The 12500-nt window shown below is 29.6% G+C and overlaps 1 protein-coding gene across 1 annotated transcript in view; it reads left to right on the plus strand.

The window, feature by feature from the left end:
• LOC137633008 (uncharacterized) overlaps positions 1–12500 on the plus strand; it is a 31254-nt gene that overhangs the window by 5969 nt on the left and 12785 nt on the right. The window contains exon 3 of the mRNA XM_068365176.1: positions 8170–8342. Coding sequence (XP_068221277.1) covers positions 8170–8342 — 173 coding nt within the window. The remainder of the gene's footprint in view (positions 1–8169; positions 8343–12500) is intronic.

A 12500-nucleotide genomic window follows, 5' to 3' on the forward strand; every position in this document is an offset into this window, starting at 1 on the left:
AGAGAGAGAGAGAGAGAGAGAGAGAGAGAGAGAGAGAGAGAGAGACCAACTACCTCACACAAAACTCAGTAATAATAAGTTTCTAATTACCATTAAATATGATATTGAAAGGAATTTAAAAAAAAAATATGAAAAGATCGAACAGAAAAATAAATGAAAGTGCTTTCAAGCAGAGAGAGAGAGAGAGAGAGAGAGAGAGAGAGAGAGAGAGAGAGAGAGAGAGAGAGAGAGAGAGACCAACTACCTCACACAAAACTCAATAAAGATAAGTTTCGAATTACCCTTAAATATGATATTGAAATGAATTTAAAAATATATATATATAATATTAGAATTAATATAAAAATATGAACAAAAATATGAAAATGAGATGCCATCACAACATCAGCAAAGGAAAGGACAGCCTTTGATGAAGGATTTTATTTCAGGTTAATAAACCCGGAAATGGCATTAGGTTAGATTTCTCATTGAATCATTTCCCGCTCAGGGATAATTCGTGGATATGTTTGCATTGATGTGATTTTCATAAGTGTTTCATAATTAATATCAGATCTGTCTATTTATCTATCTATCTATCTATCTATCTATATACATACATACATACATACATACATATATATATATATATATATATATAATATACATGCATACATACATACATATATATATATATATATATATACATATATATTCATATATATATGCATACATATATATACATATATATATATACATACATATATATATATATATATATATACATATATACATGCACACTTATTTGCGTGTATAATGAGTAATGAGCTAAATACATAACGATCAAAGCCTAAACTAAACACACATACACACAAATACAAAAAACCTTGCTTTCTCTTTCAGTTCAACGCCTTCATCAGTTTCCTTAACAATTCGTCTAGTCTTTATCCCAGTGCAACAATTATGAGCAACATTACAGCATTTATTAACACTAACTCTTTTCGCTATCCCTTTTTTTCACTCTTTATTCTCTGACTTTTGTATACCAAAACACAACACTACGCTTAAAAATTTGCGTAAAATAAATGTAAAAATCCTGGAATAAATATTGTCAGATATTTCCCATTTTAAAAACGGATATATTGACGTTTCGGACACCAGCAAGTAAAAGATAATAATAAAGTAGGGTAAAATTACGGTCGCCTGTATTTTAATGAAATACGGCTGAGAAATATATTTTCATAGAGAATTTCCGATTAAAATTGCTATTTTTAAATCTATTTAATTAGAATGATTTTTTAAAATTTCAGGAAAACTGCTGCTGCAGTGTTATTAGACATCAACACAGAATCTTTATTTTATAAAGATAGATTGTATTGGATAAGATTAATATTTTTTTTTTCATATCAAGTTTTTTTACCTATAAAAGACATAACCAGCGAAGCTGTACAAATGCCATATCTGATAAAAAATATATATAAATCATATATAAACAAATAAAATACAAACATTATCATTCAACCTTCATTTACTAAACGTCCATGTCTACCAACCTGTTGGACAGGAGTTCCAGACCAACTCAAACTCGATGGTTTCTGATATCTGCAGACTCACGATCCTTGTGTGAGAGAGAGAGAGAGAGAGAGAGAGAGAGAGAGAGAGAGAGAGAGAGAGCGTCTAAAATCGTATCAATGTTCGTATACACAACTGAAACACTTGCTTATTATACTCATGTATACACAACTCATGCACAGAGCTATTTCATATGTGACCCCCAACCTTAGTTTAGAATTGTAAATTGCTAGTATGAGAGAGAGAGAGAGAGAGAGAGAGAGAGAGAGAGAGAGAGAGAGAGAGAGAGAGGAGAGAGAGAGAGAGAGAGAGAGAGAGAGGAGTGTGTGTGTGTGTGTGTGTTTCAAGGAATACTACACCTTGCTTTGAATCTCAACTAAATTTTGATATTGCATACTGTTAGCATGAGAGAGAGAGAGAGAGAGAGAGAGAGAGAGAGAGAGAGAGAGTTTCAGGGAATACTACACCTTGCTTTAAATCTCAACCAAGTTTTGATATTGATTACTGCTAGCATGAGAGAGAGAGAGAGAGAGAGAGAGAGAGAGAGAGAGAGGGAGGGAGAATTTCAGGGAATATTAACCTTGCTTTGAATCTCAATTAAATTTTGAAATCGTATACTGCTAGCATGAGAGAGAGAGAGAGAGAGAGAGAGAGAGAGAGAGAGAGAGGGAGGGAGAATTTCAGGGAATATTAACCTTGCTTTGAATCTCAATTAAATTTTGAAATCGTATACTGCTAGCATGAGAGAGAGAGAGAGAGAGAGAGAGAGAGAGAGAGAGAGAGAGAGGGAGGGAGAATTTCAGGGAATATTAACCTTGCTTTGAATCTCAATTAAATTTTGAAATCGTATACTGCTAGCATGAGAGAGAGAGAGAGAGAGAGCGAGAGAGAGAGAGAGAGAGAGAGAGAGAGAGAGAGAGTGTGTGTGTGTGTGTGTGTGTTTCAGGGAATATTACACCTTGCTTTGAATCTCAATCAAATTTTGAAATTGAAATCTGCTAGCATGAGAGAGAGAGAGAGAGAGAGAGAGAGAGAGAGAGAGAGAGAGAGAGAGAGAGACTAAACCTCGCTTCTAAGATTCTAATCTCAACTATCTCATTAAGGTAACAAGGAAGACTTCAAAAAGCAAACAAAAGTCCCGTCACACCGGGTAACAAATGTGCATGGAATTTTTTGCACGTGTAAATATTATTCATTACTGCCTAACATAAGTAGCGATATATCACATGGATTTAACAATAACATACCGTTGGAAATATTTATTTCCTTGCATGTAAGAGCTAAAGTTAAAGCTGCAGTTAAGGTTTGAACCTAAGCTGAAGCTATAGTTCGAAGGGAAGCTGAAGGTAAAGTTCAAGCTAAGCTGAAGCTATAGTTCGAAGGTAAGCTGAAGTTAGAGTTCGAAGCTAGGCTGAAGGTAAAGTTCGTAGCTAAGCTGAAGTTTAAGTTCGAAGGGAAGCTGAAGCTCAAGTTCGAAGCTAAGCTGAAGCTTAAGTTCAAAGCTAAGCTTAAGTTAAAGTTCGAAGATAACGTGAACCTAAATCTAAAGCTAAAGCTGCAGCTAAGGCTTGAAACTAAGCTCAAACTAAAGCTAAAGTTCGAAGCTTAGATAAAGTTAAAGTTCGAAGCTAAGATGAAGCTAACATAAACCTGAACCTAAGTTTAAAGCTAAAGCTGCAGTTAAAGTTTGAATCTAAGCTCAAACTAAAGCTAAAGTTCGAAGCTAAGCTGAAACTAAAGTTCGAAGCTAAGCTGAAGTTAGAGTTCAAAGCTAAGCTGAAGTTAGAGTTCAAAGCTAAGCTGAAGTTAGAGTTCAAAGCTAAGCTGAACTGAACATAAATTTAAAGCTAAAGATGCAGTTAAAGCTTGAACCTAAGCTAGAGCTAAAGTTCGCAGCTAACCTGAAGCTAGTTCAAAGCTAAGCTGAAACTGAAGTTCGAAGCTATGCTGAAGCTAAAGTTCGAAGCTAAGCTAAGTCCCTCGCTTCAAAATTTGCTGTCATGACTCGCTTTTATAGTATTGTAATGTTTGACATTATAGTTACATGTAATAGTAATAAACCGTAATGCGGGAAAATCCAACCAATAACTCATATTATTATTATTATTATTATTATTATTATTATTATTATTATTATTATTATTATTATTATTATTAAATGTTAAGCTACAACCCTAGTTGCAAAAGCAGAATGCTATAAGCCCAGGGCCCCAATAGGGAAAATAGCCCAGTGAGGAAAGGAAATGAAGAAAAATAAAATATTTCAAGTATAGTAACAACATTAAAAAAAATATTTTTTATAAAAACTATAAAAACTTTAACAAAACAAAAGGAAGAGAAACTAGATAGAAGTGTGCCTGATTGTACCCTCAAGCAAGAGAACTCTAAAATCACCACCAATCTGATGATCATTATTTACCCAGAAACATTTACCACCTACAGAGGAAGAGCCTCCTTTTTACCTCCGCCAACAAAGTTAGAAAGGTTAGTTTTAACCCCCGGTTTGTGTGTTTGCTTGTGAACAGCTTCCTGGACACAATTTTAATTGTTGAGTAATGAAACTTGCAGGGATTAACTCTTATGTAAAAAGCTGGAAATGATCAAATTTCCCAGAAACATAAATCACCTAGAGAGGAAAAACCTCCTTTTTACCTCCGCCAACGAAGTTGGAAAGGTTAGTTTTAACCCCAGGTTTTTGTGTTTGCTTGTGAAAGGCTTCCTGGACACAATTTTAATAGCATTGGAAACGAAGGAGGGTCTCTACATTTATTATTATTATTACTACTAGCTAAGCTACAACCCTAGTTGGGAAAAGCAAGATGCCATAAGCTCAAGGGCTCCAACATGGAAAAATAGCCCAATGAGGAAATTATAAAACATTGGCGTGGACTAATCTATTGCGTTTGAAATGAAGGAGGGTCTCTACATTCATTATTAGCTAAGCTACAACCCTAGTTGGGAAAGGCAAGATGCTATAAGCCCAAGGGCTCCAACAGGGAAAAATAGCCCAGTGAGGAAAATAAATAAGTAAATAAACGATATAAGAAGTAATGAACAATTAAAATCAAATATCTTAAAAACATTAACAACATTAAAACAGATACTGTACTTCGTATATAAATTATAAAAAGGCTTATGTCAGCCTGTTCAACATAAAAACATTTTCATTCTACTGTCAAATTACAAATGAATTAAAGTCATCTACACTTAGTCCTGTTACTATTTTTCAACAAAAACCTACAATAGTACTAATAATAATAATAATAATAATAATAATAATAATAATAATAAATTTTATTCTACCGTCAAATTACAAATACATAAAAGACATCTAAACTTACTCCTATTAATATTTGTCAACAGAAACATACAATAATAACCCCACCTGTGCAAATGAAAGGTGATAACAAAAAACGATGACAAAAACGATAACAGTTAACGATAACAGGTGTGGCTAAGTCTTACTATAATCTGAAAACAATATATCCGCTTGAACTATGATTTCTGCTCGTGCACAAACAGTTTGTGGAATTCTGAACCAAAGTCCAAAAAAAAAAAAAAAAAAAAAAAAAAAAAAAAGAAAAAAAAAAAAAAAAGGCAAAACAAGACATCCTTCTTTAACATTGAAGTCTATCCCACGAGAACCATATTTCACATACATTGAAATACATAATTTTCTATGTATTTATGAATTCTGCTCGTGTAAATAAGTTTGTGAAATTCTAATAAAAACATCTTTCTTTAAGTCCATCCCCCCAGAACCATATTTCACATACTTTAAAATACATAATTTTCTATGTATTTATGATTTCTGCTCGTGTAAATAACAATTTGTGGAATTATAAACCAAAATGCAAACGAAAAAAAAAAAAAAAAAAAAAAAAAAAAAAAAAAAAAAAAAAACATTAAAATAGGCAACACAATTTTCCGTGTATTTATGATAAATAAAATATTCCCACAATGTATGAAAAATTAAATTTATTGAGCTTATGAAGGGACTATCTCCCTTCCTCTTCAGAAAACAAATGGTAAACATCTGTTTTCTGAAGAGGAAGGGAGATAGTCCCTTCGAAAGATCAATAAACTTAATTTTCTATAAATTGTGGGTTATTTTACACATTTCACAATTTTTTTTTTTTAGGAATGATTTTTTTTTCCGGGGAAAAAATAAATCTCTCGTTTGAAAGGAGAAAGAGAAAAATGTTCATAAAACTTTTGACGTATATATATTTTCTTTTAGTTTTCCGCAGAGGGGAAAATATGCTTCTTTTAACGTTTGCCATCCGGAAAAAAAATATATATCAAATGATTCCTAAATTTGGATTTAATATGAAAGTGTTTACATTTAATATTTTGAGTTTTGAGTCATATGATATCAGGGAGGAAATGTACATGATTAATTCATGGTGAAAATTAACTCTCTCTCTCTCTCTCTCTCTCTCTCTCTCTCTCTCTCTCTCTCTCTCCTATATATATAATATATATTCATATATATGCAAATATATACATACATATATATATATACATATATATTTATATATTATGTATACTTATATACATATATATATGTGTATATATATACATATATATATATATATATATATATATATATATATATGTATGTATGCATATATATATATATATATATACATATATATAATATATATATTAATATATATACATATATATATATATATATATATATATATATATATATATATATATATATTATATATATACATATATATATAATATATATATATATATATATATATATACATATATATAAATGTATATATATATATATATATCCCCAAAACACAAAATCTCTTGCTGAAAAAGATGGTGAAATTACATTTAATACATATTGACTTAGAATATGGTAGACGTAAGCATACCAGGTTTAAAAAAAAATCAAATCAAATCAAATGGTTGACTAAAATTTCACGCTGAAAGAAACAACGACATGAGATTAAAGAAGTTTCAGTTGGTAGGAAGCATTAAGCAAGCGAAAACGAGAATATTCATATTAACATACCAAATATGCAGATAATTGCACACTGTTCAAAATTTGCCGTAAAAACAGGTAAAAAATCCTGGAATAAATGTTTCCAGGCATTTACCGTTTTGAAAACGGATATATTCACGTAAAGGAGTGATATTACGGTTACTAACCCGTAAAAGATAATAGCAAAGTAGGGTAAAAATTACGGTCGCCTGTACTTTACTGAAATACGGCTGAGAACAGTATATTCTTACGGGGAATTTTAGATTAAATTTACGGTTTTCTTTTAACAATATAGATCTATCATATACTTTTTAATTACCCAAAATAATATAGATTAAGCTCTTTAAGTTCGCGCAATTTATTATTAATAAATTAATTACATTCATACTATATTACTGTCAATTAGATGGTACTTACAGGGTATTTGTCCCTACATGGACGCCACCAGCAACAGTTTACGATTCATTCTGAAAATAATAAAAGAAAAAATATTCATATCAAATTCAAAGATATCCAAATAACTGTAAACATTTGTCATTGAAAAAAAAGCAAATCAAATAGACACCACCAGTCACTGTTCAATATCAATTTTAAAGATAAAGACAAAATATCTATGACAAATTAAACTAGAGGGGCACTCAGTAGAGAGCAGACATCCGTCACGACATCTTATTTCTAGACCTTTTACTCAACCTTGACCTTGACCTTTCACCTTTACATGCATTGATGGGCGTTGATTTTCATACACTCAGATATGTATCAAGTTTGAAGTCTCTGCGACAATGATGTCCAAACTTATGGCTGATTACGTGATTGGACATTTTGCTTGACCGTGACCTTGACTTTGACCTTCACCTTCGAAAATTTAATCTTTTGTAGCTTTTTACATAACAGGTAATCCTTGCAAAATTCGTTACCCTACGATTAAAATTGTGGCCATGAAGCTATTCACAAACAAACTAACAAACACACACAAACAAACACACAAACAAGGGGTAAAACATAACATGGTTAATAACAGTCCGCTTCTGAAAAGACTCCCAATAAAATTCCTTTAATATTTTTTAATCAAAACTTGAATATGTAATTTACCATCGTATTTCATTTGCACTAAATTACATTTTTCGTATATCATCTCAAATGCTTACATGTATGGAGACATTTATCAACACATTCAAATAAGTACAACAATAACAACAACAACAATAACAAAAACAACAAATGCAGCTGTTTCTAGTCTTGGTCATGTCTGAGATTTGGCTATTTTCATCACCACGCTGGCTACAGCGGATTGGTGATGGCGGGATTTACCGTTTTAAAAAGGGATATATTGACGTAAAGGAGTGATATATTATGGTCACCAATCCGTATAAGATAATAACAAAGTAGGGTTAAATTAAGGTCGCCTGTATTTTACTGAAATACGGCTGAGAGAATAGTATATTTATACGGGGAATTTCCGATTAAAATTAAACGTTATAGATGCTGTCTGAAAAAAGATCTGGCAGTAATATTAGTCTCCTTGAAGCGTTTTAAACGTTATAGACGCTGTGTGAACAAAGATTTAGCTTTATTTATTTATTTATTTATTTTTTTTTTTAATGCCCACTCAGAAAGCACAGGATTTGGTATACGTACAAAAACCCTCGCAGAATCCGGCTATATTTACGCAAATAAATCCACCCCAGGAATTTACAAACGTTCATGAAACGTACGGGGAAAACAAGAATTGGGAACATGAAAGTCGTGGGTTGCATACCGACAAAACTACCAACTCCGACAAACAGTGGGTGTCAAAGCCTCCAGGCGAGATTTTCAAGAGGAAATCCCGTTACAGAACTTTGAGTTACTTCAGGAAAAAAAAGTTTACCATTTTACGAAAAATCTAAAAAAAAAAAAAAAATTGAACTTTGAGTCATTTCAGAAAAAAACATTTCCCATTTTACGAAAAATCTAAAAGAAAAAAAAAATTGAACTTTGAGTCACTTCAGAAAAAAAAAGTTTCCCATTTTACGAAAAAAAAAATTCTAAAAGAAAAAAAATCTAAAAAAGTATAGTAAAAACCAAAACTGAAGATATGCATAAAAAATTATATATAAATCTGGCAATGGCTTGAAGGATAGCATTATAATAACTATAGGGACACTCAGTAAAGCGCAGACCTCCGCCAGGGCAGCTTATTTCTCGACATTTTGGAATCATTTTGGACGTATTACTCGTCCGTGACCTTGACCTTTGACCTGCCAAAATTTAATCATTTCCGGCTCTTTACATAACAGTTTAAGTGTCCTTACTTTACGATTAAAATTGTAGTCAGGAAGCTGTTCACAAATAAACACGCACACGAAAAAAAAAGAAAAAAAACCGCAAAAACAGGGGGGTAAAAAATAGCCTTCCAATTTCGTTGGTGGAGGTAACAAAAAAGTAGTTTTGGGTAAACACAAAATTTTAAATCATAATATTCCAAAATTCCTCGCCTTTAGAAAGGAATCAAGAAAATAGTTCATAATTCTCTCTCTCTCTCTCTCTCTCTCTCTCTCTCTCTCTCTCTCTCTCTCTCTCTCTCTCTCTCTCTCTCTCTCTCTCTCTCTCTCTCAAGAATATATAACGTAGAATATGTAACGCCTCATAGGCTATCTATTAGAAAAATTATATTATATACTAAATGCTTTCAGAAAGTACACTAAACTTTCCATGGAATAAAAAAAAAAATTGTCATATCTAATAGGAAAATGATACTACCAAATGTTTTCAGAAAGTACACTAAACTTTCCTTGGAATAAAAAAAAAATTGTCATATTTAATAGGAAAATATTACCAAATGTTTTCAGAAGGTACAATAAACTTTTCATGGAATAAAAAAAAAATGTCATATCTAATAGGAAAATGATATTACCAAATGTTTTCAGCAAGTACACTAAACTTTCCATGGAATAAAAAAAATTGTCATATCTAATAGGAAAATTAAATTACCAAATGTTTTCAGAAAGTACACTAAACTTTCCATGGAATAAAAAAAAAATGTCATATCTAATAGGAAAATGATACTACCAAATGTTTTCAGAAAGTACACTAAACTTTCCTTGGAATAAAAAAACTGTCATATTTAATAGGAAAATTAAATTACCAAATGTTTTCAGAAAGTACACTAAACTTTTCATGGAATAAAAAAAAATTGTCATATCTAATAGGAAAATGATATTACCAAATGTTTTCAGAAAGTACACTAAACTTTCCTTGGAATAAAAAAAACTGTCATATTTAATAGGAAAATTAAATTACCAAATGTTTTCAGAAAGTACACTAAACTTTTCATGGAATAAAAAAAAATTGTAATATCTAATAGGAAAATGATATTACCAAATGTTTTCAGCAAGTACACTAAACTTTCCATGGAATAAAAAAAAATTGTCATATCTAATAGGAAAATTAAATTACCAAATGTTTTCAGAAGGTACAATAAACTTTTCATGGAATAAAAAAAAAATGTCATATCTAATAGGAAAATGATATTACCAAATGTTTTCAGCAAGTACACTAAACTTTCCATGGAATAAAAAAAAATTGTCATATCTAATAGGAAAATTAAATTACCAAATGTTTTCAGAAAGTACACTAAACTTTCCATGGAATAAAAAAAAAATGTCATATCTAATAGGAAAATGATACTACCAAATGTTTTCAGAAAGTACACTAAACTTTCCTTGGAATAAAAAAAACTGTCATATTTAATAGGAAAATTAAATTACCAAATGTTTTCAGAAAGTACAATAAACTTTTCATGGAATAAAAAAAAATTGTCATGTCTAATAGGAAAATGATATTACCAAATGTTTTCAGAAAGTACACTAAACTTTTCATGGAATAAAAAAAATTGTCATATTTAATAGGAAAATGATATTACCAAATGTTTTCAGAAAGTACACTAAACTTTCCATGGAATAAAAAAAAATTGTCATATTTAATAGGAAAATGAAATTACCAAATGTTTTCAGAAAGTACAATAAACTTTTCATGGAATAAAAAAAAATTGTAATATCTAATAGGAAAATGATATTACCAAATGTTTTCAGCAAGTACACTAAACTTTCCATGGAATAAAAAAAAATTGTCATATTTAATAGGAAAATGAAATTACCAAATGTTTTCAGAAAGTACAATAAACTTTTCATGGAATAAAAAAAAAATTGTAATATCTAATAGGAAAATGATATTACCAAATGTTTTCAGCAAGTACACTAAACTTTCCATGGAATAAAAAAAATTGTCATATTTAATAGGAAAATGATATTACCAAATGTTTTCAGAAAGTACACTAAACTTTTCATGGAATAAAAAAAAATTGTCATATCTAATAGGAAAATGATATTACCAAATGTTTTCAGAAAGTACACTAAACTTTCCTTGGAATAAAAAAAACTGTCATATTTAATAGGAAAATTAAATTACCAAATGTTTTCAGAAAGTACACTAAACTTTTCATGGAATAAAAAAAAATTGTAATATCTAATAGGAAAATGATATTACCAAATGTTTTCAGCAAGTACACTAAACTTTCCATGGAATAAAAAAAAATTGTCATATCTAATAGGAAAATTAAATTACCAAATGTTTTCAGAAAGTACACTAAACTTTCCATGGAATAAAAAAAAAATGTCATATCTAATAGGAAAATGATACTACCAAATGTTTTCAGAAAGTACACTAAACTTTCCTTGGAATAAAAAAAACTGTCATATTTAATAGGAAAATTAAATTACCAAATGTTTTCAGAAAGTACACTAAACTTTTCATGGAATAAAAAAAAATTGTCATATCTAATAGGAAAATGATATTACCAAATGTTTTCAGAAAGTACAATAAACTTTTCATGGAATAAAAAAAAATTGTCATGTCTAATAGGAAAATGATATTACCAAATGTTTTCAGAAAGTACACTAAACTTTTCATGGAATAAAAAAAATTGTCATATTTAATAGGAAAATGATATTACCAAATGTTTTCAGAAAGTACACTAAACTTTCCATGGAATAAAAAAAAATTGTCATATTTAATAGGAAAATGAAATTACCAAATGTTTTCAGAAAGTACAATAAACTTTTCATGGAATAAAAAAAAATTGTAATATCTAATAGGAAAATGATATTACCAAATGTTTTCAGCAAGTACACTAAACTTTCCATGGAATAAAAAAAATTGTCATATTTAATAGGAAAATGAAATTACCAAATGTTTTCAGAAAGTACAATAAACTTTTCATGGAATAAAAAAAAAATTGTAATATCTAATAGGAAAATGATATTACCAAATGTTTTCAGCAAGTACACTAAACTTTCCATGGAATAAAAAAAATTGTCATATTTAATAGGAAAATGATATTACCAAATGTTTTCAGAAAGTACACTAAACTTTCCATGGAATAAAAAAAATTGTCATATTTAATAGGAAAATGAAATTACCAAATGTTTTCAGAAAGTACAATAAACTTTTCATGGAATAAAAAAAAATTGTAATATCTAATAGGAAAATGATATTACCAAATGTTTTCAGCAAGTACACTAAACTTTCCATGGAATAAAAAAAATTGTCATATTTAATAGGAAAATGAAATTACCAAATGTTTTCAGAAAGTACAATAAACTTTTCATGGAATAAAAAAAAATTGTAATATCTAATAGGAAAATGATATTACCAAATGTTTTCAGCAAGTACACTAAACTTTCCATGGAATAAAAAAAATTGTCATATTTAATAGGAAAATGAAATTACCAAATGTTTTCAGAAAGTACAATAAACTTTTCATGGAATAAAAAAAAATTGTAATATCTAATAGGAAAATGATATTACCAAATGTTTTCAGCAAGTACACTAAACTTTCCATGGAATAAAAAAAATTGTCATATTTAATAGGAAAATGAAATAACCAAATGTTTTCAGAAAGTAC

This window comes from Palaemon carinicauda, chromosome 42, assembly GCF_036898095.1.
Source record: "Palaemon carinicauda isolate YSFRI2023 chromosome 42, ASM3689809v2, whole genome shotgun sequence".
Taxonomy (NCBI): domain Eukaryota; kingdom Metazoa; phylum Arthropoda; class Malacostraca; order Decapoda; family Palaemonidae; genus Palaemon; species Palaemon carinicauda.